At 49.2% G+C, this 27,459-nt stretch overlaps 1 protein-coding gene across 2 annotated transcripts in view; it reads left to right on the top strand.

Moving 5' to 3' along the window:
- The window catches only part of LOC101687323 (transmembrane protein 132B), a 353,637-nt gene that overhangs the window by 304,200 nt on the left and 21,978 nt on the right, over positions 1-27,459 (top strand). For both annotated transcript variants that reach the window (XR_006604769.1, XM_045073646.1), the window contains exon 5: positions 4,989-5,132. Coding sequence is in view for 1 of the 2 variants with exons in the window: in XM_045073646.1 (XP_044929581.1) it covers positions 4,989-5,132 (144 nt within the window). In the remaining variant the exon portion in view is untranslated. The remainder of the gene's footprint in view (positions 1-4,988; positions 5,133-27,459) is intronic.

The raw sequence follows: 27,459 nt of genomic DNA, 5'->3' as shown, positions 1-27,459 counted from the left end.
TCTCTATTCTTTGTTGTGTGTGGTGAAGTCTTTGTTTGGCCCATTGGGTAGTCAGCCAATTTGTGGGCAGAGATTTTCCTAGACACTTGAAATCAGTAAGTGTCCCAGTGTTTACCAAGAGCCTCTTTGTATGTATTGGGACATAGTTTCAATACTAGCCAGGCATTTGACAGCTCCACCTCAGCTTTCACTTCCTGGTTTCATAGAACTGCAAAATCATCAAGAGATGAGAACTTAGAGCCTTCTCAGGTCTTTTTTGAGTATGAACACAGTCCTGGGCATGCACACAGCTCTAAGTAAGCATGGTCTTATAGAATCCCAAGTATTAGCTTTTTTTTTTTTTTTTTAAGATTTTATTTATTTCTTTGACAGAGAGAGAGAGATATCACAAGTAGGCAGAGCAGCACAGAGAGAGCGAGAGGAAAGCAGGCTCCCTGCTAAGCAGAGAGCCTGATGCAGGGCTCAATCCCGGGACCCTGGGATCATGACCTGAGCTGAAGGCAGAGGCTTAACTCACTGAGCTACCCAGGCACCCCCTCCCCCCAGGTATTAGCTTTTTAAAACACCTCTGCACATCTCATTCATCATCTTTTCCTTTTAAGGTTTTGGGTTGGTCCATTTTTTTGTACCAAACTTTATTCACCACCTACAGCATCTATGAAGTTAAACAATTGTCTATAATTGCTTTTAACAAATATCTCTGGGGAAAAAGCTTTTCACACTGTTGAACTCAGACTCAAGACAAATACTGACAGCCTTGCGAGTGGGATCTTCCAGGGGGCTATCAGGCAAGTCAAATAATGGCAATTCTTTGGGAATTAGGGTCTGAAAGGTCTCCAGCCCTGATCTGCTCTCTCCAGTGGCTTTGGTACTGCAAATCCAGTGCTTTTGACTATGAATGTGGGCTATAATTTTTTAAAGCTACTGTAGGGCTGAAAAGTAGGGGATGGGAATAAATCAAGTTAAAATGCCACAAAGTTCTCCTTTTTTAACCAAGAATCAGCCATTTTTCTTGAATAAATGCTTTCCTGGTTGCATAAGCCTTTGTTTTCTTTCCAGAGTTCTAAAAATAATAAAAAAAATGATTTTGAGGTTTTCCCCCCCCAGTTTTCTCATTGCTTTTATGGAGAGAATTTTTGAATTTACTTACTCTGCCATTTTCACTGATGCTGCTCTAGTGTGCAACATTAATGGAAACTCATCTTCATGAAGGAGCATAAATACGCTTTCAAGAGATAAAACCTGGACCTTGCACAAAAGGATCAGAATAAAAAACTTGTATTTTGATAGATGGTGAATTTCTAGCAGTCTGTGGCACCAGGGGATGATATAAATGTAATATTTAACAAGATAAATTGCTTTCTCATTGTGTCAGAGGCAGGTAGGATTGCCTTTGAGATTGGGGGGAAGGTTGTTGATGGACACTGGAAAACATGGTTGCAAAAATCTAGCCACGTAGTCAAAAACTAAAGGAAGAAACATGGCTGCAGAGGTATTTGAGATAAAATCACAAGCTTGGATGAGTTGTGATTGGTTGTTATGAGAAATAAAGTCACCTCCCTTGAAACCCAGATTGATAAAATTATTGTGGTGTCTTCCTTAAAGGCTGTGATCTTCTACAGGGTAAAGATTGGTGTTCGTTTTAGAGCATAGCATGTTGCCTATTTACACGTGTATTTGTGAAGACTTTCAGTTGTGAGTTGGCTTACAATTAAAATTGGCTTAAGTAAAGCAGTTTATTTTATATATCAAAATTTCCAAAGATAGCAGACAGAGACATAGCTGGATTCAGAAACTCAGAAATCTCTCCCAGGAATCTGTCTTCTCCTACTCTTGTCTTTGGTTTCCTTTGTTTGCATTTCACTTGAATCAGTCTGCCGGGACATGACACTGGCATATGTCATTGGGCCACATTTGGGTCATGTGCTCATCTGTGAAGCCTGACTTGGTAGTCTGAGATCAGCACCATCCAAGCCACAGTAATTAGTAACAAAGTAGGAATATACCCAAAGGAAAATAAAATGTCATCATTACAAACAGAAGGCTGGATGGACATTCAGCATCCACAAATGCTCATCGGGCAAAATTAATGCCTGCCCATTACACACAGCAAACACACATATTGATTTCTTCAGTTGCATTATGAATAAAATTTGGCCATTTGTTCTGGAATCATGATGTAGTCTCCGTTCTTTGTACACGCTGTAATCACACCCAGACCCACATCACTATCCAACCTTTGGTGAGTTCTCATCTCAACTTCTGTAGTGCTTCCTGCTTCCCGTCCTTGCTCTATCCCTTAAATATAAAGGTACATATAGTTCATGTCCCTGGTGGGAATGGGATACTCAGGAACATGGACTAGAATTACATGCTTTTGGATTCAACTCCTTGAGACTCCATACAGAGGAGAGGACATATGTAAAAAAAATCCCAACTTATTTTTTCGTCTTACTTAGATTGGGTTGGCATTGTTTACAACTGTTCATTACAAAGTTGATTTTTTATTGACAAGTAGCTATTATTTTTCAGGTTTACTATCAATGAATAATAAATCTATAAACTGGGAGTAATACTAGGAATTATCTTGGAAGGGTTGTTGAGTAAATTGAGTGAGCAATTAATTACATGTGAAGTACTTAGAACACTGCCTATCATCATCATCATTATCACTCATTGACTCCATCTCTTGCCCATCTTCAGGCTTAAGGTGGATAATGAGGGGCTGGTTTAGAAAATCAAATGTGGGACCCACTTAATGCTTGAGCTGAGATTAGGTGCTCTAAGAATGAAAAGAGCACTTGAAATAATTGTCCATTGGGTTGATTCTGGTGGAGCTGACTATCGAATGTTTGGGGGATCTCACTGCTGAGCCCCATCACCCAGTTTCCCACCAGCTTCTCCACTTGGCTTTCCCTTTGGACAAGAATGGAAGGAGCAACTTCACCAGATTCCCTTTGTGAACCTACCCAGTAGTTCTTTAACTCACTCATGGAGCCAATCTCTCGTAGTGTCTATGGCAATACCCATATTTACTGAGCTCTTCTGGCTCATTACATGGGAATTCTGTTCTAAGCTTTGTACACAGATAGTTTCATTAAATCTTCATGAGGTCACCACACAGCACGTAGTTTTATTACCCCCATATTCCAGATCAGGGAACTCAGGGACAGGGAGAGTAAGTAACTTGTGGCAGACCTGGTGATGGACAATAAAAAGACATTTACCCACCCCTATGTCCTGCCAGGTCCACTACAGACACCTGCTCTCCCAGGCTTTTCTGCAGGTGCCTGGCCATATGACAAGCTTTGGACTTCCTGATGAAAAGGGGCAGATGCAGCAGGTGCACTCTCTCCCCCTCCCAACTTTTCCCTGCTGAGACAGCGGACAGATGGCTGGTATGATGGGCGCCATCTTGCTCCCTTGAGGGACTGGCCAAGAGAATGGCAGAAAAGCAGCCCTGACCTCATGGCGTCAATGAAACAGAGGCTGAGCCAGTTTTAAAACCAGACAGTCTAGTTCCAGAGCCCGTGCCTGTGACCTCTCTTCTGTACTGCTTCTCACACACCAGAGCCTGTCTCTGCTTCTGCAGAGGCAAGGCAGGTCAGAGCAAAGGTGGCTGAGACCCTTGGGGAGTTTACAGTCTAATGAATCATTAGAGATGGAAACATGAACATGAGAGAAACATAGGGGAGCATTAGTGGTTCTTCCCATGCAGGGCAGACTAGACGGTGCTCATTCACACCGTGGAGGACAGAAAAACCCCATTCCTCTGAAGGAAGTGGGCGCGGAGGCTGAGATAGAGCAGCGGGAGCAGAGGCTGGCATGGTGGAGGGCTCTGTGTGGGGAAGAGGAGGAGGCAGGCTTAGAGTGCCCTGCGGTGGGAGAGAAGAGAAGTCCGTGAGGCTCCCATGGGGAGGGACAGTGGGAAGGGCGCGAGAGCTGGAGGGTGGGTCCGATAGATCACTGCCGCAGGGGAGCGTGGACTCGACCTTAAGAACAAGGAGAGTTCCAAAGAGTTTCAATCTAGGGGAGAAATGATCTGAATCCTGTCGAGATAAAAAAGATCCTCTTCAACTGTCGTGGGGAGCGTGGACACGGGAGATGGTTTGGGGGCCGTTGTGGCTGTGGGGGGTGGTCATGGACATGGCAAGAAGGTGAGAGATAGGACACAAGTCGCAAAAGTGGACCCGATGGGGCCCCGGGGATCAGCAGAGAAAGTGAGAACAGAATGTGAAACCGGAGCTCACAGACGCCTGGGCCTGGGGGAGAGGAAGGTGGTGGCCCTGGGCTCCGGAGGGCAGAGGTGGACGTTGTAGGACTAGTTCTCTTCTGTTACCTGTGCTGTTGTTCATCCTCTTCTTTTAAAAACTATTTATTTATTTATTTGAGAGAGCAAGTGAGCGGGGGTGGGGGTTGGGTGTGGGGAGCCGAGCAAGGGGACAAGCCGACTCTGTGCTGAGTGTGGAGTCCATGCAGGGCTCAATCCATGACCTTGAGATGATGACCTGAGCTGAAATCCGAAATTGGAAGCTTATCCGACCGAGCCACCCAGGTGCCCCGTTATGTGTCTTTCTCATCTGAAGTGACACGGAGGTCATGTTCACTGTGTTAATAAGCTCTGCGCATAGGCAGTCACTTACCAAGTGAGCCTTGAGTCGAGATTTGGCGAATGTTGGAAAGCACTCTGGCCGGAGTGTGAGCCCTGCTGCAGGCTGTGGGGTGCGGGGTGGTGGGAAGGGTCCTAGAGGGACATGACAAGGCCCCTGCCCTGGGGGTGGAGAAGGAGGTCTAGCGGTCAGGCTTCCTAGGGTCGGTCTGGGATGGAATGCTCCTGACTCCGGAATTTCCGTGTTTCGGGGCTTGGGGAGTTGGTCTTCACGGACGGAGTTTTAGTGGCGCTAAAGTGGAATTCGTCTGGCTGGCGGGCCCCTGCCTGCTCCTGGGCTTCCCTGTGAGTGACCTGCATCCTCTGTTCTCCTGTGCAGGACACGGAGGTGCTGAACACGGCCGTCCTCACCGGGAAGGCTGTCTCGGTTCCCGTCAAGGTCGTGGGCATTCAGGAGGACGGCTCCGTGGTGGATGTGCTGGAGGCTGTGGAGTGCAGGTCTGCGGATGAAGACGTTGTGAAGGTACAAGGGGCCTTGCCACGGGCCTGCCAGGGGTCCAGTCCTCTGGGGGCCCATCCCTCTGTCCCAGGGTCTCCTGGGGCTGGAGTCAGGGTGACCACACTAAGAAGAGGGGGACTGACCCCTCTGGAGGACGCCTGTTTCCTTCCCCAGAGTGGGGACCCCTGGCGTCTTAACAGAAATAATTTTCTTTCCCTCCTTTTGGTTATAGGACAATATTTCCCTAATTTTAGCAATCGTATGTCATCTCAATGTTTGCCAACTTTCTGTGTAAATAATATTATTTACTCAACAGATTTTCTTTCCTTCTGAAGGGAAGGAAAAATTCTTCCTCTACCATTCATGTGCTTCCAGCTGGACTAAGAGTTAAACTGACACACGACAGATCAACAGGAGAAAAACCCCAAAGTTTTTTGTAGTGTGCACAGAGGCACAGTAAAAAAAATTGAGACCTAAAGACATGACCATGGCAGGCAGTTTCTGTACTTTTAGACAAGGAGACAATGAATCTGGGAGGACTTGATAAGACAACGAAAACTTCACTTTCGGGGCTCCAGTTAGTAAGGAATTCTACCAGACGGGGGCTCTGACCAGCTCACCTGAGGCATACACCTAGTAAGGAATTCTAGAAAGAATGTGAGCTGGGGTAGTAACGTAGTAAAATATAACAAGTGATGTTTGTACGCCTGTCTTTTCCTTCTTACCACTTTCTCTAAATTTCCAAGCTCAGTGATGAGAATGTCTCTTTGCTTCCTGGTACCGAGAAAGGCATCTTTCACATGGGAAAGAAAATTTCCGGTTGCAGAGGGGAGGGGCCGAGGGTCCTTACACAGATTTTATTTAAAATAACCCATATGTCCCTGTACCCCATTATAAAGACATTACAGCCCATGGTCTCGGAGTGCTAATTTTTTGTTAATATAAATAAAAATTAAAATAGCTTGGCCATTAAAATAAAAATTCCTCCGTGTGCCTCCTAACTTAATTTGAGTACAGGATTCAGCTCTTGGTTTGGGTAATCTGGCTATGGGGCGTTTCCTCTGGGTTCTTCATTTTAATTAGCTGTATTTAGGACTCCAAAATTCAGCCAGGAATCAGCCCACGGATTATTTCATGTTCTTTGCAGGGGTCTGTGTGAACTTCCTAATTTAGAGTTTCTGCCTGTGTTTTCTTGGCACACTGGTTGGACATTTCCTTTTGCAACAGACCCTCATGGAGAAAGGACTTGAAGCTTCAGAGCTGTGCTTTCTCTCTCAGGTTGCTAAGGGAGCCCCCCAGGCCCATCCATTCATTCTAGAAGAATAAGGCAGTAGGTTCTGTCTCCCCTCACATGCCACAGTTTCCTGTTTAGAGGGGGAATGAAACTGTGGTCTGAAGAACTGAAGAACTTGGTGGTAGACAGAAAAGCCTCTAGGGTTTCTCCTTGTGGTGGAAAAGATTTGGGAAGGGGCTGATTTCTTCTTGTGGTGACCCTACAGGAGGCTGCGCCTTAAGCCAGAGAGATGGTTTTGATAAAGAAGACTTGATGTGTCTGTGAGGCCTAATTAAAAAAAAAAAAAAAAAGTTAATCCTTAGGAAACCCAAGTTTGGCACAGCCTGCTTCCTGGGCTTGGAATGCTAGTTCTCGCTGGAGACAGAAGGGGGATTGGCTTCAAAGCATACACAAGCCTTGCCCTGGGGCTCCTGGCGGGCCTTGTACTCTGTGGGCAGGTTGGATTAAACAAATCTAAAGCCTGCTGTATTCGGAGTTTAGGAAGATCTGAGCCAAGTCATACAAACTCCTCCTCACGGAAGGAGAAATACTGATGGTGCATCGTCCTTGGTTGCTTTTGACACTGCGCATTATTTACTGTCCCCATGTCACTCAGGAGGGAGACACCGGGGTGGCATCTGGAGATGGCATCTGGAGGATGGCGGCCAGCCCAAGCGTCCTACGCCCGCAGCCCCCTACACCTGTGCTCCTCCTGAGAGCCTGGGGGAGCCCCCTAGGGCAGAGAGCTCTGTCTTCCAGAACTGCCTTAGACTTGCTCATTTCCCCTGCACAGAAGTAAACTAGAAATAGTCTCTGCCCAGCCTGATAGATACTTTGCTTTGGAAAACAATAGTTTTGGTGTCTTTCTGTTTCTGTTTTTTGTTTTTTACTTAATGGTCACTTTTGTGGCCTCACAAAGATGGAGCTTTCTTTGAGCAAACTAGGACCTGATCTTCAGATTAACAAACCCGGGTGAGCAGACCATCAAGTTTGGAGCTGCTTCTCAGACTTTTCTAAGGGAGCGCAGGCTCTGTTGCGAATCCTGGGGTCCAAGTCCATGGGGTCTGTGTTAATTAATTGGCTGTGGTGCGTTTGTCCTGGGTTTAGTGTCAATATTTGTAGTAAATGTTGCCTCTACTCTGAGACAAACAGCATTACCCTCAGAGTTGAGCCCTGGCCTCGGCATCCTCCCAGGGCTATTCCCAACATGGGGGGGCATTTGGTAGCACCCCATAGGGAGACCACCCCCTTAACCTGCACAGTTGTCATTCCGTCGCTCCTTCATGGTTGCAGAGAACACAGTGTGCCCCCCGGGAGAATCTTGCAGGGTTCCACAAAGATCTTTGTGCCCTGGAAGTTCTGTGCACTGGGTTCTGGGTTAGGGAATAAGTATGAGGAAGCAGGAAGTAGGAAGATGTAAGTAGGAAGTTGGAAGTAGGAAGTAGGAAGATAAGTAGGAAGATGTAAATTGTAAATGGATTGGCTTCTTTAATTTGGGTCTGAACGACTTGGGAGGGGGTACAGAATCTGAGGACATAGATGATTTCAAAAGCCTGGAAGCTTGGCCTAATCTGGCAAGATTGGGAAGGATAAATTTTAAGTTTTAACTTCTATGTAAAAAAAACACACACAGTAAATGATGCATCTTAATCGTTGTGTGTGTGTGTGTGTGTGTGTGTGTGTGTCTATCATTTAATTTTTTGCCACCCTGTAAAAATTGTCAAATTCACATAGAAATCTGGGTTTCCAGCTTCTTATGAAAATCACAAGGTCAGGTTGCTTCCGGGGACCCTCACAGGGAGCTGCCTGGAGGACACCTCTGTGCATAATGCCTGGGCCCCCGAATCACCGCAGTCCCCACCACTCCCTCTCGCTCCCCCTCGGAGGCTTGTGGGGCATCTGTCCCTTCTCGTTACACTACTGCTAATGGTTTTCTGATAGTAGATTTCAGAATAAAGAGAGGCATGTCTTGTACCTTGGCTTCTGTTAAAAATCAGCAACAAATGACAGCTCTCAGTCACCCGGGCTGAGAATTCTGTGTCTTTCTAGGCACGGGAACAACCCTGGAAATTGGAGTGTCTTCTGCTCACGGTCGTCCGGGGGGCAGAAGGTCCTTGACATCGGTCACAGAGACGTGTGAGGTTCAGGACGTGTGAGGGTGCAGCCTGGTGATGAGAAGAAAAGTCCCAGGGGCGAGATGAAGAGGGGGAGACAGGACAGCTCTCTGTAAGCCCTCCAGGGGCCATCGTTCGGGGAGATAGTAGATTCAGCTACTTAAATCCCCAGAGTGGAAATTAAAAGGGAGCTGCTCTAGCTCACTATAAAGAAAGAGAACGTGTATGTTTAGTGAATCCCTTCGGTTCAGATTTCCGAAGGTCAAAATCGGCTCAAACCCTGACTCCGTCTCCCTCTCTGTTGGACCTTGGACAAATCGCTTCCCCTCTCTGAGCCCCATTTGTTGTCTATAAAACAGGGATGATCATGACACAGTGTGGAACCTTCCACAGGGGAAGACAGCATCTACCCAGAGGCAGAAGTACCAGTAATCAAAGGAGTCCTTGAAAATCCCTCAGAGGACACCTGGCTTCAAGAAATTCAAAACACAGTTGATATTTAAAAACAAAAACAAACAAACAAAAAAACTGTCTCCTTGCATTCGAGCTGTGGCCAGATCTCCTGGGGCTTCATCGGGCAAGGCCAGTTTGGAAGGGAGAGCTCGGGGTATCATCGTAAGTTAGACCGAAACAGAGTTGGTGGTGGGACACGTGCCTGTCTTTTATCCCTCTCCCTCGGAGCTTCCACTGGAAGTGTCCTCCAACGCAGCCTCCAGTCATTTCAAGCACATGTCATTGAGTATTTGCTTGTCAAATCTACATGTGATGGAGTCCCACGATGGAGCTTTGGGGATAATAAATAAATAAGCTTCTGTCTGAAGGAAGTCACTTGGCACTGGATCTGTAACAGATCAATACACCTTCATATCTGTATTTCTGCGTATCTTCATAGCTATGTATGAATACCCATTCATATCTGTGTATTTTAACCCCGACATGATTGCAAGGTCTACAGAGTCTATGGCTTTGTCTTACTAGCGATGCTCTCCCCAGTCCTAAGCAGAATGTAGAACATGGTGGGGGCTCAGTGAGTATTTGTGGAATCTATCAATGAATGACGCCTGAATGCTAGAGCTTCCCAGAGAGGACAGGCCAAGAGTGGTTACTGGGTCCTCGTCGGAACATCTCCAGTGATGTCCTATTACTGGAAGCCTTCAAAGAAGGGGGCAGGGGGACATGGCATTAAAGACCTGGCTCTGGCACTATGACCCAATCTGCTTCTGTTCTCCTGGGGACAGTTCTTGTTCCACAAATACTTAACTGATGATGGACGTGTGGGGGCAATGAATCAGGTGCTCTGGGAGCTGCAGAGGTAGAACAGTATGAATTCTGTTGTTGGGAACTGACAGCTGAGCTAATGGGAATTCACAGTCAACATTGGTTGAGAACATAGTAGGTGACGGGTGCTATTTTAATGAGGATGTTAGAAATACGGGACCGTCTTGTCTTCACAACAAGACTTCAAGGCGGGTGATCCTACTATTGTTTTGTACACGAGGAGCGGGCACGTAGACAGGTGAGTAAGTCCCTGGGGGCAGTGAATGTGAGGACAGAGTTCCCAGGCAGTGGCCCCTGGTCATCTGGAAGGGTCATCCTCTGACCCCTCCATGACTAGGAGCAGAGCCTCATTCTGGGGCTTTCTGATCCAGAAATCTGTGATGTTTGTCGAATGTTTCCTCCTCATCACATGGAAGGTGGTGTATTAGTTTCCACTTGCTGCTGTAACAAATTTCTGTGAACCTTGTAGCTTAAAAGCACTTTTGTTATCTGACTGTATGGGTCAGGAGTCTAAAGTGGGTCCTTGGGGCTGCATTCCTGTCTCTTTGCGTTTTCCAGCTTCTAGAGGCCCCTGCATTGCTGGCTGTGGACGCTCCCCCGTCTCCGGTCAGCACTGGAGCCTCTTTCTCCCCTGCTGTCCGTCTCACTCTTCCTCTCTGCCTCTGGTTCTGTTATCCTGTTTCCAACTCTACCCTCCTGCCTCTCTTTACCGAGGACTCTGGTGATTACATTAGGCCCACCCAGATGACTCAGGCTAATCCTTTCATCTCAAATCCTTAAATGAATTAACTTTCCTGTGTGTGTGTATGTGTGTTTTCTAGAGCAGCCGGAATAAGTTTCCTCAAACTCAGTAGCTTAGAGCAACGGACATTTATTTTCTCCCAGATCTGGAGGCCAGAAGTCTGAAATCAAGGTATTGGCAGGAGTCTACTCCTTCGAGAAGCTCTAGGGGAGGATCCCTCCTGCCTCTTCTCAGCTTCTCGTGGCTCCCGTGTCCTTGGCCTTGTGGCTGTGTCCCTTCTCCGGTCTCTGCCCCCGTCTTCACTGGGTCTTGCCTTTGCATCTCCATATGGCCTTCTTCTCTTATAAGGGTGCTGGTCAGTGGACTGAGGAGCCACCTGAACTCAGAATGATCTTATCTCGGGATCCTTCATTACATCTTCAAACACCCATTGCCAGATAAGGTCATGTTCCCAGGTAGCAGGGGCTACTAGAACTTGGACAGAGCACTTCGGGGCCACAGGTTACCCCCCTACAAAGGTATCACTGTAAGGTACCACATTTCCAGGTGTTGGGGAGGAGGGCATAGATATCTTGGGGGAGGGTCTTTATGCCCCCCCCCCCTAACATATTTTCTTGTCTTTGCTAAGTTTCTTTAAAGGTCTTCAGAGGAAGGAAAAAAAAAATGCAATTTCCATGTTGTAATTATGATTTAATCCCTGACTGTCTATCCTTCTGACTCAGTGATGGCCTCATGTTCTCATGTGTCGCTAATTGCACTGTTTGTCAGAGAAGTCCTGTTTCTGGAACCCCAGTAGCCAGCCACACCTCAGTCAGCGGGGGAGGAACTCCTCCACGTGCGGAGAGAAATCAATGTAAGCTCATGCTGGTCTTGAAGATGGTACCCTCCATCTTTTGGCTGCCATAATTAAGTTCCCAGCCTCCCGGTGTTGGCTGGACTTGTGATAATGAGATGCTAAAGACCTCATAAAAGGGCTTTAACATTTTAAAGCCTTCTCTACCCCAGGGAAGGATCTTGTTTCCAGAGTTTGTCTGAGAAGGGTAAGGGAAGGCGGTGGAAGTGGGTAAAAAAATGCAGAGTTTTCTGCTACTTGCTGAGCAATGTGTGGGGAGCTGGTCACCAAGAGAACCCAGTGTCCCCTGTGGAGGACACCAACTTTGATGGAGAAGCTCCTTTTCTGGGTTTGGCAGCACCTACAAAAGGTCATGTGAGCCCATGTTCCCCGAGGTGGTTGGATTTGTAGAGTGGATAAGCTGGAAGGTTGGTGTGCCCTGAACATGGTCCTTGGAGAAACAATTTGGAGCTGGTGTCACTGGAGGGGCTTGGACAGGTGTGGTAGGTAGTGGCTAGTGGGTCAGTAGTGTTGACATCCTGTACTCATGGGTTTTGTTTTGTCTTGTTTTCATTTGGTTTCAAGTCACAGAAACCCAAATCCACTGTCTTAAGCCAACAAAGGGGCAATGTATTGAGTTGTGCAACTAATAGAGCAGGGGTGGCTTCAGGCAAAGTTGCATCCAGGGGCTCATCTGGACTTGGTCTCTCTCCTCAGATTCTGCCTTCCTCTCTGGAGTTCTGCACATCTTCTTCCTGTGCTCATTCTGTTTCCTGTGCCCAGCTCCCCTCCCTGTCCCCTGCACCTCTGGACGTCCTGCTGCCCTCTGGTTTTTGCTCAGGACCACCCACTCCATGCATCATCTCATTCAGGCTTTTATGCACCCCATGGGTTCCCCCCTCCATGGGTCCCCAGGTGGATACACGTATTAGGGACTTGTCTCATAGCCCATCCTTGTGCATGGTGGTACGTCTGCCGCTTGAGAACAGGGTCTATGTCCCATGGGGGTCCTGTCCCCAGGGTCTATCTGAGTGGACAGTCACAGCCGCACAGGCTAACACACCCAGCGACACCGTGCCAGACTCCGTTCTGCTTGTTTCAGACACAGCACCGCGATCCACCCACACGGCCCCACATGGTGGGCGCGAGTGTCACCGCGTCATACGGTGCAGGAACCCGAGTCATTGTGCTCAGTGTGTTTTGAGTAAGCATTGGTCCACTGCCTGTCCAAGTTCATCACACCAAAAAGTGGACAAGCCGTTCTTCTATTTCTTCGCTCCTTTTGTAGACAGACGTTATAAAGACAGATGTTTCTGGAGACCCAGATATTTGTGTAAGAGTGTTGACTTTTACATGGTGGCAAGTCCTTCATTTGGAAGATCTCTGCAGAGCACATCTGGCCTGGGGCTGCCGGTCTGACCTTCCCGCCCTGGGAAGCAGGACAGGAAAGGGAAGACTCTTCTGCATCGCAGATGGGGGTGGGACGGGGGGCGTGGTCAGGACCCCACAGGTGTCGATGAAGAGGCGTTCACGAGGCTCTCTGCACTGACTTCTCGCGAAAGGTCCTTGTCGGGGCTGGGCTATGACAGGCTTCCAAGAAGCTCTCAGACGGATCCTAATTTTATGTAGAAGGAGACAGAGAGAAATCCAAAGGAGGCTTAAGGCGATTTCTTTCTCTCTCAGCAATGCCTGGCAAAAATTCCTACAGAGAACACGGCTCTTCTATTTCTGGGCATGAATTTCCTTCCCTTTGCCCACCACCAGGAGCCAGGCAGCTAAGAACAAGTTGTCAGGCAGCTTGGCTGTTATTGCCCGATTTTGTCTTCCTCTATGCCCGAGATTAGGACTTTTATTGTTCCTTCCTAATTGGGGACGGGGCATGCGTTTCCTGTTGGCCAGGGGATGGGCAGGGCGGCCTTCCCAGCACTTTCTTCCCGTCAGCACCACTGCGATTTCCATATGAATCAGCTCTTTTGTTCTTTTCTGTCTCTGGCATCTCCAATTAAGAGCTGCCATTCTGGAATTGTTTCTGCGTAATGCAGAGAGATCTTGGAATGAGCCAGAGGGGGCCTCGAGCCTCCTGCCTGTCTCTCTAGGTCAGCACGGCCGTGTGCTCCTGCCCTCCTCTCCCGGTGCCTCCTGTGCGCTCTTCTCCACCCTGCCCTGCTCAGGTCCAAGGTCGGGGGAGGTGGGTGCTAGAGTCTTGGGCCTGTGAACGAGTCTCGGATATCAGGCAGGGCCTGGGCCTCCTGGGGACATCTTTATTTCGTGTTCAGTAGGAGGGAAAGGGACCCTCGTTGATGTTGTGGTGCTTGGCTCACAATTTAAACTCCTGCCCGGCGGCCCTGGTGGGGAGCAGAGCGTATCAGTTCCATAATCGGATTCACTGGGTTTCCTGAAGAACTCAAATAATTGGCACAAACTTTAGTAGTTAACGGGGTCACTTACCCAAAGCGGAACGCACAGGTGTGAGTGGATTTAGGTACCAAGGCAAAGTGTGGAGGCCGCTATCACATGTGACCATTTTTCTAACCTCTTTTGGTGGTATAAGGGATAGACAGCAAACCGCACATGTTTAAAGCATACAAATTTGACGTTCCAAGTCGTATCACCAGACTCAAGACAGTGAACATATCCTCAAGCCCCAAACTTTCTTCATGCCTCTTTGTAATGTGCCGCTCCTGTCCAGCTCTCCAGTCGTCCTCAGGCAAACGCTCATCTTTTCTCCGTCTCTTAAGAAGGATCGTCATTTTCTGGAGTTTTGTAGAGATGGGATTGTAGAGAGTGCGTTCCTTCCTGTGTCTGGCATCCCACACCCACACAGTGAATCTGAGAGTCACGCATGCGGTTGTATATCAGTAGCCCCGAATGGCAGCCGCCGTACGGCCATACCACAGATCCTGCATCTGTTGATGAGCACTTGGCTTGTTCCTAGTGCTCGGCTGTCACCACTCTTGCTGCTGTGAACATTCATATAGGGTGTTGTCTGGACGTAAGCTTTTGGATTAGAAAAAATGGAATCATTTGGTAAGTGTACGATAACCTTTTAAGAACCTGCCAGATGGTTTCTAAAGTGGTTGGACCATCTTACGCTCCTGTCATCAGGGCGCTAGTTCCTCCATATCCTTGTCAGCACTTGGAATGCTCAGACTTCTTAGTTTTAGCCCGGCCACTGGGTAAGCACGTGTATGCCATTTTCGTTTTGACTTGTCCTTTATAGATGAGTGATGTCGACTAGTTTTCATGTGACATCTGCCGTCCACCGATCTTTGGTGAAATGGCTGTTCCGATCTTTTGCCTGTTTTTCTTATTGGCTTGTTTGCTGTATATTATTAAATGTTGAGAATTCTTCCTCTGGTTACAGGTCCTTTATCCATTATGGAATCTGAAAGTCTTTTCTTCTAGTCTGTGGTTTGCCTTTTTCGTAACCACTTGGCTCTTTTTTCTTCTTTTTACGACAGGGTCTTTGGAAGAGTATAAGTTTTTCGTTTTGACAAGGACCAATTTATCTGTTTTTTGGGTTTTTTTTTTTGTCTTTTTTTTTCCTTTTGCAGATTATACTTTTGCTGTTGTATCTAAGAAATAATTGCCTAGCCCAAGTTCATAAAGATATTTCTCATATGTTTTCTTCTCAAAGTTTTATAGTTTTAATTCTTATATTTAGGTTTATGATCCATTTTGAGTTCATTTCTGTGCATCACGGGAGCTAAGTACATAAATTCATCTGTTTTGCATATGGCCATCCGGTTGTTCCGACACCATTTGGGAAAAGACTGTTCTTTCTCTAGTGAATTCTCTAGATGTCTCTCAAGACATCTCTAGTGATGTCTTGGCATCCCTTTTCAAAAAGAAATTGATCATACATGTAAGATTTAATTTATGCATTCTCAGTTCTATTCCAATGAACGCTAAGTCTCTCTTTACTATGGTACCACATTCTGTTGATTACCATTGCTCTGTGGTGAGTTCTGTAACTGCGATTAGTGAGCCCTCAAGCTCTGGTTATTTGTTTATTTATTTATTTTTGTGTGTGTGATTGTTTTGTCTCTGCTGGGTCCCTTAACTTTCCATATGCGTTTCTGGATTGGTTTGTCAATCGCTACTGAAAGACCAGTTGGAATTTGGGGATTCTGATCAGTTTCTCATTAAATCTGTAGATTGACTTGGGTAGTATTACCATCTTAACGTTAAGTCTTCTGACCATGGGTGTGGGATAGCTTCCCATTTGTATGGCCTTTAATTTCTTGTGACAATACTTTAAATTTTCAGAGTGTAAGTTTTGCACTTCTTTTTTTGTAAGTTTGTCCCTAAGTATCATATTCTTTTGGTGCTATTGTGAATGGGATCATTTAGTGGTTTTTATTTTCAAATTCTTCCCTGCTGGTGTGGAGACACTTAGTTGGTTTTTGCATATTGACCCTGTAACTTGTGATTTTGCTGGGTTTGTTTATTAGTGGTAACTCTTTTTAAGTGGATTTCTTAGGATTTGTTATATACCAGATTGTGTCCCCTATAAAGAACAATAGTTCATTTCTTCCTTTCCAATCTGCAAGTCTCTTATTTCACTTTCTTGCCTAATTGCCCTGGCTAGAATCTCAGTAGAATGTTGAGTAGAAGAGCACTTGGGTGGCCGTCGGTTAAGCATCTGAGTCTTGATTTTGGCTCAGGTCATGATCTCAGGGTCCTAGGATCGAGCCCCGTGTTGAGTTATTGGACTCAGTGGTGGGGGGGGGTCTCCCCTTAATCGTGCATTCTCTTCCCCTCTCTCTCTCCTTCAAATAAATAAATCTTTAAAAAATGTTGAATCGAAGTAGTGAGCATACACGTTTTTGTCATTTCTCTGATCTCCAGGAGAAAGCACTTTGTCTCCATTAGGTAAAATGTTAGGTGTGTGTTTTTTTCTTTTTTTTTCTTTCTTTCCTTTTTTTTTTTTTTTTTTTTTTTGGTCTTTTATCATGCTGTGGAATTCCCTTCTATTCCTAGTTGGTTGAGTGTTTCAACATGAAGGAGTGGTGGGTTTTATCAGATGCTTTTTTTGTCTATTGAGCTGATCACATGGTTCTGCCCTCCTAGTGATACAGTGTTCTGAAGCTATATCTGTGGAAGAAGAAAGTTTGGGAATATCTTGAAACTCCCAGAGCTTCATAGGTTGGGAGATAAGAGCATTCTGGGCCACCTCTGTTGGGGTTTTGTTGTTGTGTTTAAATAGAGGTTTGTAAATTCATGCTGCTCAGTTTCTCAACTCCAAAACAGATGGGAAAAATTGCAGCCTCACAACCTTGTCTTAGACTCAGGAGTAAGCTCATTGCCCGTCCGTGCCTTATGAAATCAGTCTCAAGCAGAGTGGGTAGAGGGAGGCTTCTAGTTTGAAGCGTTTGTCATATAAACATAAGCCACGTTTAGTGATGGACTTTCTAGAATGCCAGCTCTCTGGGGTGCAGATACTAATCAGGGCAGGGAACATGATCTGATTTGGCTCCCCCTGGCTAAGGAATGTCCAGTCCCCTTGGCCCTGAGCTTGATTTTAGAAGCAGAAGCCCCTGATGTTCCCTGACATCTGTTTGGGCAGGGATACGTAGGCTGGTTTTGTGCGTATCCTACATGGTGATGTGAACCTAGGTATGAAAGTGTTTTTCCCAACACAACAAGGGTTTGGGTCATTAGTCCTGGCACATCCCTCCTGGCCTGGTGTTTGCACACAGCCTGAGAGGGGCATCTCAGACGAGGGAGCTGGGCCAAGTTCCGTCACGTCATCTTCTGTGGTAGCTTCTTACTCTGCTCAATTTGTGTGCTTTTTGTTAAATCCATAGGGGCCTGTATCTGGTCTTAGGAATGAATGTGGCTAGAACCCCTCTTCTGTCTTGATGTGACACGGCTGGTAAGCAGGGTGGAGGAGGGAAGATCAGAGATCGGGAGCCAGGTCAGGGAGCGTGCCCGCACGAGCTGTATGTACATCAACAACAGACCCGCTGGTCGCCACACCTTCTGGGTTGGCGGCCCCGGGAGCGTAGGGCATTTTGCGCCTGATCCCCTTGAAGCTAGAACAGCCTCCGCGCACAGTGGGCCCTCAGCAAGCATCAGCTGAAAGTATGAACTTCAAAAACGTCTAAAAACAATATCCCGAAGAAACAAATATCACTACGTGGTCAGTCCCTCGAACCTCACGTCTGGTGTGAGAGAAGAAATGGCTGGGATCTCGGGGCTGTGTCTGGCCCGGCACGCACGCTGGGCGAGCACGGCTCATCGGGGAATTAGGCTGCCTGCTCAGGCTTTTCACTGTTAATGTGAGAGTGGATTTGTGTCGGAGAACAGCGCAAGGGGAGCTCCCATTCTCCAGATCCTTCTCGGGGAGTTGTGGGTCTGGGCCCCAGCGCAAGGGCTCCAATCTGCGTGTTTCCGCTGTGGCCGAGTCTGGACCTTCTTCAGTGAGTTAACGGTGACCGTGCAAGAAGACGTTTTGTGATGGTTATCTGGGAGAGACAGAAGGGCTTCCTGTTCTTCATCCCAACCCCAGTACCCCCCGTGGTCTGGGGAGCTCATTCATAGCAATCATCAGCCATCAGCAGGAGCAGAGGGGTGACTTCCCTTGGGGCCGAAGGACCCCATGTGGGCCGGTCTTTCCTTACAGTCCACGACTTCCCACTCACGTCCCTTCCACGTGCACGGCCTGAGCAAACACTACTGCGGGGCACTGCTTTGGGCATCAAGGGGTGGAGGGTGTTATGACGTGTTGGTTTCTTGGTTCATTCATCCATCCTCATCCCCAGGCTGCCAGCTCCACAGGGGGTGGGACCTGGCTGATGTCGCTCGTGCTGCCTCCCCATCACCCAGCACCGAGCTTGGCCCTACAGAGCAGGTGCTCTCTGAGCGCACGGCGGATGCAGGCTCATGGGGCAAGGGGCTCCCTGGTGCCGGAGATGATGCCACCATTCATGGGCGAGGGCAAGCTTGGGGTCTGGTGGGCCTGGGTTCTAATCCTACCCCAGCCGTCACTCTGGGGAATCTTGGGTAATCTGCTGTTCAAAACGAGCCTAAGAGGCCGATTTTGTGTATGCCAATAGCTAGCATTTATCAGGCGCTTCTTAGGCGTCGACGTACGAGCTCTTCCTGCGTATGAATTCATGTGGGTTCTCCCCTCCCTGGATGATCTACAAATCGACTCATGTTAAGCATATCCTGAGATGAAGGTAATTGTCTCCCAGTGACACAAATGTGCCCTGTTTTCTCTTAAACATTTCAAGTATCTGTGGAGAAATTCACTCATGTCAGGAGCCAAGGGACATAAAAAGAAGCCCCACAAAGAAGGGTTAGAACGCCTCTTCCAGCCGAGAGTTACAGGGACCCACACGGCGGGACACAGGGACCCACGCGACGGGACAGCCGTAGATGGAAGGAGTCCCCTGAGGAGCTCACCGATTTCCCCCAAGATGCAGGAAGGTAGCATGAGCAGCTCACCAGCGTTCTGTGGATGTGTATGGCCGGGTCAGTATGGACTTCCGGAGAGTAACGCTGTCTTTTGCAGCTCCTGGGAGTATAAATTCTGTCTCAGCTGAAAACAAAGGAACAGGATTTCTCAGGTGGACGGAACGGCTCATTCAGCTGTCTTTACACACACGGACCTTTATCCCTTCCGTTTTCAGGGAGGATGGGTTTCCAGCAGTAAAAGATCATTTATAGTCACACAGTCAGTTTATTCATTTTTTACTGATTACATCTTCTAAACAGCTCTCGGATTAACTTGCCATGGAGACATCTAAGGCTGAACCTGAAATGCTAAAAGAAAATCTCAGATTTTAAGCTCTTCTGTTCACTCCCGTTCCTCCTACGGCGTTGGGGTAGCGTTCCACAAGCCCCCAACCCAAATGTGCTGTAGGTACTTGACCACTTCTAAACCTCAGCGTAGCAGCCTCTTTTTAAAAACTGAAGCCCTCAGCCCCAAGCGATCGCCCTCATAAACTCATCCCTTCATGCTCTGCACAGCGGAGCACTTTCCGTCATCAAGGGCTTCAAGCGTATCTTTGCTCCGGGCATAAGTTCCCAAGAAGAGAGAGAGGAATGTATCAATGAGTTCCTGACACCCTTGGTGTCTAACATTTAATAAATATTCGGGTTACACTCCAGCTCCTTCTCCGTTGAGCACAGTTATGCATAGAGAAGCAGACAGCCCTGTGCGGAGACAGCCTGTGTATCAGAAGGTCACTCCTCTGGATGGCTGGTTTCTCATGTGCCTTCCTGGACAGCCTCTTTGAGTGACAGAACACTACTAGGAATCTTGCAGGCTTTACCAGCTCTGATTCTAGAGCTTGCACTTGGCCTTGGTTCAGGCTGAATGATCTTTCTCAAGGGCATTGGGCAAATGAACTTTGGTTTCATAAATATTATGTAAATAATACAGAATAAGAAAAACCTGTGCAGGGATGCCACTTCCTACCCTTGCCCGCGTGGACATCACTCATCAATTCCGGCACTCCTTCTGGCGAGAGCCCAGATTCCTCCCCAAGACAGAGCTCCCTAGAGCAGCCACTGTGAGCCGACCCGCACTGGCAAGCAAGACAGACCTGTTTCCTATTTCTGGTAGAGTCTGCGGAGCTGAGGAAGGGTTTAGTAAGCACTGAAGCATGTGGTCTACTGAAGCCACGCACGGACCTCAAAATTCGATGTGTCGCGTGGAAAGCGAAACAAAATCAAAACTTTCTGTGCTGCACCACTGAGCTCCCATCCTGTTCTGGGGACCCCTGAACAACACCGTGGGAGAGGCACCAAGCCCCCCACTTCATGCACAGTAGAATTCTGACTCCTAAAATAGTCTGCTATTGACAGGAAGCCTCACTGATAGCGTAAGAGTCGATGAATGCATATTTTGTATGTTCTGTGTATTCTACGCTGTATTTTCACAGTAAAGTATGCCCCAGGAAGTAAGATGTTGTTAAGAAAATCACAAGAGAAAATACATTCACACGACATACTGTATTTATGGGGGAAAGCCACCTGTAGGCACTTCCACACAGTTCAGATCTCTATCGTTCAAGGGTCAGCTGTCTATCCGGATGTCCTTGGGCCAGAGGCCATGAAACAGTAGGCTCTGAGGCAGATACAGCCCTCAAGACATGCTTTGTTTGGCCAGGAAAGTACTTTGTAAAATATATATGCTTAGATGCCAACATTCAAAAACTAGTCAGTTTTACCAAAACCCTGGATTTCCCGTTTCCCTCGCGAAGTTGGATCTCTGGATGCAACCCCAGGGTTCTCATGTGGCGGGGTAGGCCGTGGAGGAGAACTGTCCCCTTTGCCTTGGGCTTGGGGTCTCCCTTGAGTTTGCCACAGTCCCCAACAGCAGACGACCTCTTCCTCGTTTGGGTCTCCGCCCCCCCCAGTCCGGGAGGGGGTTTGGTTATTGAGCCAACGCTCTGCTGCTGCATCCCAGGCCAATTGTGAGGGTAATGTACAGTCTACCTGCATGGGAACTGAGATCTACGAGATATGCATTAGGCCAGTTAGCTGTATTAGTGAGAAATAGTAGGACAGAATACCAGGTGCGATCACCTTTACATGCCCTGGATGTTAAGTGGAGGCTCCACAAAGCTGAGTCATTTCATGAACTGCTTTAACTTCACCATGGGACTACTTCTCGGGCTGGCCGGAGCAGAGTTTTGATCCCCAGAATGTCACGTAGCCCAGGCCAGGCTGGGACGGACACAGAGGCCATCGGGGAACGTCTGGGGACTCCACACGGCGAGGCACTGCTTGCTAAACCCCGTGACTGAGAACCAGGCCGGGCTCTCCAGAGCTGGTCACTGGAGCACGCCTGGGGACGCCCAGCCCTCTCCTGGCAGCCGCCAGCGCATCTGGTCTCGGCGGGCGCTTCCCGGCTCGGACCTTGCACAAGACCCTCTTCTGCATCCATGTTTTCCCTTTACCTGGAGTCTCAGAGGTAACATCTCTCAGCTGCCAGTTTGTCCACCCGGGGTTCATAATTCACTGTTTTTTCTAGAAAAGTTTCTGCTCTAAGAGAAATTCTCCTAAGTCAGTGCTTTCAAAATAAGTTTGGAAAGCATGAACCTTCTCGTTCCCCTGAGAATATGCTTATCCTGCCAAAATGCTCTTCTCTTATGGGACTAATTGATGTGCAAGCCCCGAACACCTAAGCTTGTGACTCTGGTATCCGTGCCAGTGGCAGCTAATTACTGGCGCCTCTCTCCAGCAGGCTCCGGGAGTGCGGTCGGCGCGGGCGCGGGAGGCTGGGCAGGGCCATATGCTGGGCTTTCACCCGATCCACAGCTCCTAATCCCTTCTGGGGCACCGTTTGATGAAAACGAAGGGCTTGGATCCCTTCCTAAACTAACAAGCGTTGGTAGAGCTTTTAAAATCTCCCTGTGTCAGGGGACGAGGTGCGAACATGAAAACATTCCGCAGATAAGCGTATGCTAAACTTGACAATAAATCATCACCTCGGGCCTCATTTGCTGGTGTCATTTGGATTAAGGGGCAAAGAAAGCTTTGGAAGCACTTGTTTGGGAAGGTGGACTCAAACCTTGCTGAATATGATTTGGGCAGAGATTGTTTTTCCCTGCTGGTGGGAAAGGACCAGAATTCTTTCCTTTCTGCATAGGCGCGGCCCAGTAAGCAGAACGCGGGGATTGTGCCCTGCCCTAGTGCCAGTGATTAAGCAGGAGATGAAGTCGAACAAGAGGGGGCGGTCAGGGGGCCCTCCAGGGCAGGAGGTGTCCTGGGCGCCTCAGCTGCCCGTGCCCAGCAGCCCCTCCTTGTAGTTCAAGTGGACTCAAGCCAGGCAGGCCTGACCACCCTGTAGGTGATTGTTCGACCAATCACGGCCTCCTCCAGGGCCGGGACCCTTGGATTCATTTTGTGCCCTCGGGGTCCTCCCCAGGACCCACCGTACGTCATCACTGGTCTCCTCACTGCGCCTGAGTTTGACCCCCAGATTCGTGTGAACTCTCTGTGCCGTTAAGACGGATTTGTCGGGCACCTGGGTGTCTCAGTGGGTTAAGCCGCTGCCTTCGGCTCAGGTCATGATCTCAGGGTCCTGGGATCGAGTCCCGCATCGGGCTCTCTGCTCAGCAGGGAGCCTGCTTCCCCCTCTCTCTCTGCCTGCCTCTCTGCCTATTTGTGATTTCTCTCTGTCAAATAAAAAAAAAAATAAAAAATCTTAAAAAAAAAAAAAAAAGACGGATTTGTTCTCCCCACTGCCCAGCCCCAGGCTGCCCAGGCTGCATCTCTGCGTGGGGCCCTATCAGATAATCTCTGAGGTCTCTTTCAGCACCAGGAGCTCAGAGGTCAGCAGTGGATCGTGTGTTAGATGGGAAAGGACAGAAGCTCAGCGGCCTCCGTTCTGCCCGCCGGCCCCAAGGTGTGCACTGGCCGAGAGGCCTGGACAGCCCAGGAGGTACGGGCTGGCTCCGGGCTGACCGCTTTGTAGAGGTGAGGAAAGGGTGCCTCCCAGGTGTGGTCGAGCTCAGGAAGCCAGAAAGAATGGATGGAAAGAAACACGACTGAGTGCAAAGTCGTGCTCAGACCTGGTTTAGGGAGAACGCGGGGAGTCTCCTGAGGGCAGGGGCCTTGGTAGGACCACAGGGCTGCTGAGGGCTTGTTGGCTGGGGGATTGTGGGGGGCAGGGCAGGGCTCACAGTTGGGCAGCCACTCGGTCTCTCTCATGGCCCCAGGCCACGATCCTGGCTGCAGAGAATCAAATAAGGCAACATGCTTGTCCTCAAAAGCCTTGCCTTCCAATCTAGGAGGGCCGAGAAGTAAGCGTGAATAGGGCAGGTCTTAGCATGTGAAGATAAAAGAGATGGATACAAGGTTCCTGTAGCCAGAGTCCTTGGACGTTTTCTCCCAGAGTGCTCTAGGAGAATCAATACCCGTTTCTGTGTAATACGTAAGCAGCTTGTACCACGGGTGGGAGACGCAGACGTCGCCACCGATTTCAGTCCTGATGTTTGTGTTTGTTTTCATGACCATACTAGAGGCCCGGAGGACTCAGAGCTGTATCGCAGGATTATTTAACTCTTGACGATTCAACTGTATGCATTCGGCCCCGAATATCGTGTACTCGCATTGACATACACACCTGCACACACACACACGGTAGGGATGGTGCGTCTGATCGTCGGCTGTTCCCCTGCCTGGTGAAGTGTGAGCCGGTACCTGTGGGCACAACATGCTGTAAGCGTCTACCCGCCGTCATCAGAGACTCGTGGTGCGTCCTTTAGGGGCAGGCGAAGGGGTCTGTTGGCTTCGTGGACCTCTCCCCCTTCAGGAAGGCGCTGAAGAGCGGGCTGAGGCCCCAGGGCGGCCCTGGGCCCGTGAACTGTCGGAGGGACTCCGCGCTGTCCTTACGGAAAGTGTAGGCAGGGACAGCCGCCGGAGGAGCGGACACCCCCGAGTCCCCTGCTTCCCTCGAGCGCTCCAAGCAGAGAGAGGACGGAATGGCCTGCAGACGCCACGCCCCCCGCTGCTGTGTGTAACATGTCAGCCGCGCACATGACTCACGGACATCCGTGGCACCGTGTGTACTTTTGTATTAGAAATCAGAAACTGCGATTTATCAAGGCACAAACTGTGCCTTATGAACGAAAACCGAGCCCTTCTTGTGTAACGCCGGCGAGGTGCGGTTTTACCTCCGTTCACTTCGGAGCCCAGCTGCCGTTTGCACGGGCCGTTGGGAAGAGGAGGATCCGTTTTAGACGCAAACGCTCGCTTTGTGCTCAGGGAGGCCAAATGGCATCGCGGAGGAGGGAGCTAAGACTCGGGTTATGCTTCCGAAGTCCCATGGTGTTAGGGTGTTAGGTTCAGGAACGCTCCAGGGACAGCGCAGATGACCAAGGTGGCGTGGTCATGCTTACTAACCGAAGGGAAGGAGCAGACCAGGAAATCCGAGAGCTGGATGCATCTGGTTCACGAAAGCCTGGCGTCCTCTGAGGGCCCGCTAACGTGACAGGGGCACGTTGGGTCCTGGAGATTCTCACTGTCTACAGTTTAACCTAAACGTATGGCTCTTTGCCAGAGTAATGCACGAGTTTTTAAGAAAGCAGCTTCAGTCGAATGCAGACTGCTTCCTTTAGATGTAAGGGATTCCACCCGTGCCCAGGGTGGCCCCAGGGGAAGCTGTCTCCAGCCCTTACCCCGTCTTCCATCCCAAGTGCCTGGTAGGACTCACAGAGCTCACCAGGGGTACAGACTCCCCTACATTTACAGATCCAAGGGCCTTCCCCCTACTCGCAGTAGCCCCTACTTGGTCTTTGGCGAGCCTGTAACAGTTTTCACCCGGATTTCCTTTTACTGGCTTATGCGGCGTCCTGCAGCGTCTGCCCAGGGATGCACGTGCTCAGTCTCCCTTTCTCCCGGTGGGCATGTGTCTTTCTCCAGATTCCAGCGTGGTCTGGAGCCCCACAGCTCCATTCTCCTAAGGGTTTAAGACACTTTAGCTCCGCGAGTTTGACAAAGGGTGGGAGGCATGCTCTTTGCAGCCTTCTACATCTCTGGATTAAAACCGGGACCTGGCTGACTGGATTCTGTCTCTGGTTTTTATTCAGCCAGGAATAACCCACACCTCTTATTTTAAGAATACTTTCAGTGAAAGCCAAGAATAAACGAAATAAAGAGAGGGGATCAGAGGTCGCAACGGGAGAGTACAACAGAAGACTGTCGGGGCAGCAAAGAGCTTGGAGCGCTGGCTCTCCCTCTCCACTACGAACCCGGTGACCTAACTGAGCCTTAGTCTCCTCATCTGTAAAATGGGATCAGCAATAACTTTCCCACAATGCTCAGGTGCAAATTAAGGGCCACTTTTTCTGGGCTCTCGCCGGCATTTTGTAAAAACGGATGGCATGGGACGGCTCACACGGAATGCCACTGAGAGGAGTGAATGGATTGGGATGCAACAGAACAGGACAGAAAATTCAGAGCGACTTACACGTAGTCGGGTAAGTAGCTTTTCAGGAACCTCCAGCGGCTGTCCATCCTCTCTGTCCGTACTTCTTGCGCATTGGTCATGGCACAAGCTGTAGTTTCTACGGTGAGATTCACAACACGTCATCACCGAGTGCATCAGTTAGTTACTCCTATGTGACAAACAGCCCCGTATCTCAATCGCAAGCCATCACAAGCACTTTGTCATTGCTCGTGGGACTTCAGGTCTGCTGGGGTTCAGCTCATCCAGGTTGCAAGCGCCAAGAGGGCAAAGGATAAGGGTACGGTGCTGGGGACAGGTGTAAAACCTGCCACCTGCGGCGACTGAGAATCTCAGACGCTATCGTGTTTCATACGCCGCAAAATGCAGTATTGCTGGGTTTCATCTTTAGAGAAGTACCCCTGCCTCCCCTGCTTTTCCTGCCTTCCTCCCTCCTATCTACCCACCATGGAGCTAGGGGGACGAGAGAGGTCATACGTGTGTAAGAGAAGTCGTCACGGACCCCCACCTTCGGACCTGGGAAACTACTCCTTCTTTCCGAAAAAGGCTTTGCTCTGTGTTGCCATCGGTTGGCCAACTGTTAACTTGCACTTCTGTCTGTGATTTTGTCCTCTTTCTTATTCGGGTGACCGGATTGAAAAGCCTCCCTGAAGAGGTCCGTTTTCTTCTTGCTACATGACAGGTACCGGTCAAGAGTGCCGGAGTATTAAGATGCGGATTTCTATCAGCGACTTACGTTTGATGCTGCCTCGGGAAATGGTGATTCCGTTCGCTCGTTCTCAGCCGTAAGCTCCGGGTGGTCAGGCAATGGATTTCTTCTCTGACCTCAGTATCCACACTGCTCGTGGGTATTTGGTGGGTTTGGTGTGGGGCTGAGGGGCTGTGGGGTTCGACCTGCGAAGGTTGGGAAAATGAGCCCTTTGAGCTGGATGGATGGTTGGGACTCACGGACACTCGCCGCCTGACTGTAGACCAGTCTGCAGCCAATTCGCCAGCAGATCTGGTGAAGCTCGGAGTGGCAGTTGCGTTGATTCACTCTTACCACTGCTGTTAGGGAAATCATGATTACTGGGCTAGTGATGAGCCCCCACTGTGTGCCAGGCTAAGTGAATTCTGTGGTGTGTTGTAATTCGCACTTCGAACAGGTGCTCTCATCCACTGTACGCCCCCACTTATGGCAGACCTCCTTAAAGAAGTTCTCCTTAAAAAAGACCTCCCAATCCCATTCTGCCTTGAGCCCGCCCTCATGAGGTGTTTGCCTCTTGGGCTCCCTAGTGCCCCTGTGTCAGGGTTTCCAGGGCATCCTGCGTGGTCGATGCCGCGATCAGACTTCTGTCCACGCCTCACCTGACTTCGCGGCAGCACTGATAACCAGTCACAAGCACCTTGCGACTTCTCCCAGCACCTCCGTCACTTCCCTGCCGAGACGCCTTCTCTGCTGTGCCCTCCCTTCGTCACACACTGGCCCCGTGTGTTCAGTGTCCTGCACTCAGTCATCCTAGCCGTGACCTCTAAGTGTTGGCGTGCTTGAGGCTTCCACGCAGGGGTGTTACTCGGGGTCCTGGCTGGGAGTACTGGGATTTCTGCAGCCCGAGTCCCTCTCATCAGCGCTACACTCCGGTCCCAGCTTCTCACTTTGCATCTTCGTCTGCATGTCTAATGAACACTTCAGACTTAACATTTTCAAACCCAAACTCCAGACCCTCTCTCTTCCCCGGTCTGCCTCTCCTGCAGCCTTCCCTCCTCTCGGCGACGGCAATGCCCTTCATCCGTGTTCTCAGACCAAACCCCTGGCTTTTCTGTCTCTCTCACATCCAGGCTCGTTTCCAGTAGCCGATCCCGCCCAAGGCTACCTGCAGAATACAGCCCGAATGGGGCCACTTCTCGCTGCCTCGCTTTCTCTCACCCTGACTGGTGCCAGCCTCCTGTCACTCTTGCACCAGCTTGGCGGACCCTACGTGGTATCCGCTTCTTGCGATCCTGCCAGAGGTTTCCTATTAACCGTGCCTGAACGCGCCACATCCTTGCTCCAGGCTCCTTAGCTTCTCATTGTCCTCGCGTAGCACGGGTAACATCCAACCTCTTGGCTACCCTTGTGCCCACGTGCCTTCTCTTTGCTGAATATGGCAAGAAAGTCCCTGCCTCGGGGCCTTTGCCCCTCCTGTTTCCTCCACTTTCAGAG

This window comes from Mustela putorius, unplaced genomic scaffold (genome assembly GCF_011764305.1).
Source record: "Mustela putorius furo isolate JIRA1106 unplaced genomic scaffold, ASM1176430v1.1 tig00537248_pilon_pilon_pilon, whole genome shotgun sequence".
Lineage (NCBI taxonomy): Eukaryota > Metazoa > Chordata > Mammalia > Carnivora > Mustelidae > Mustela > Mustela putorius.
This window is presented reverse-complemented; position numbering and strand designations above follow the sequence as displayed.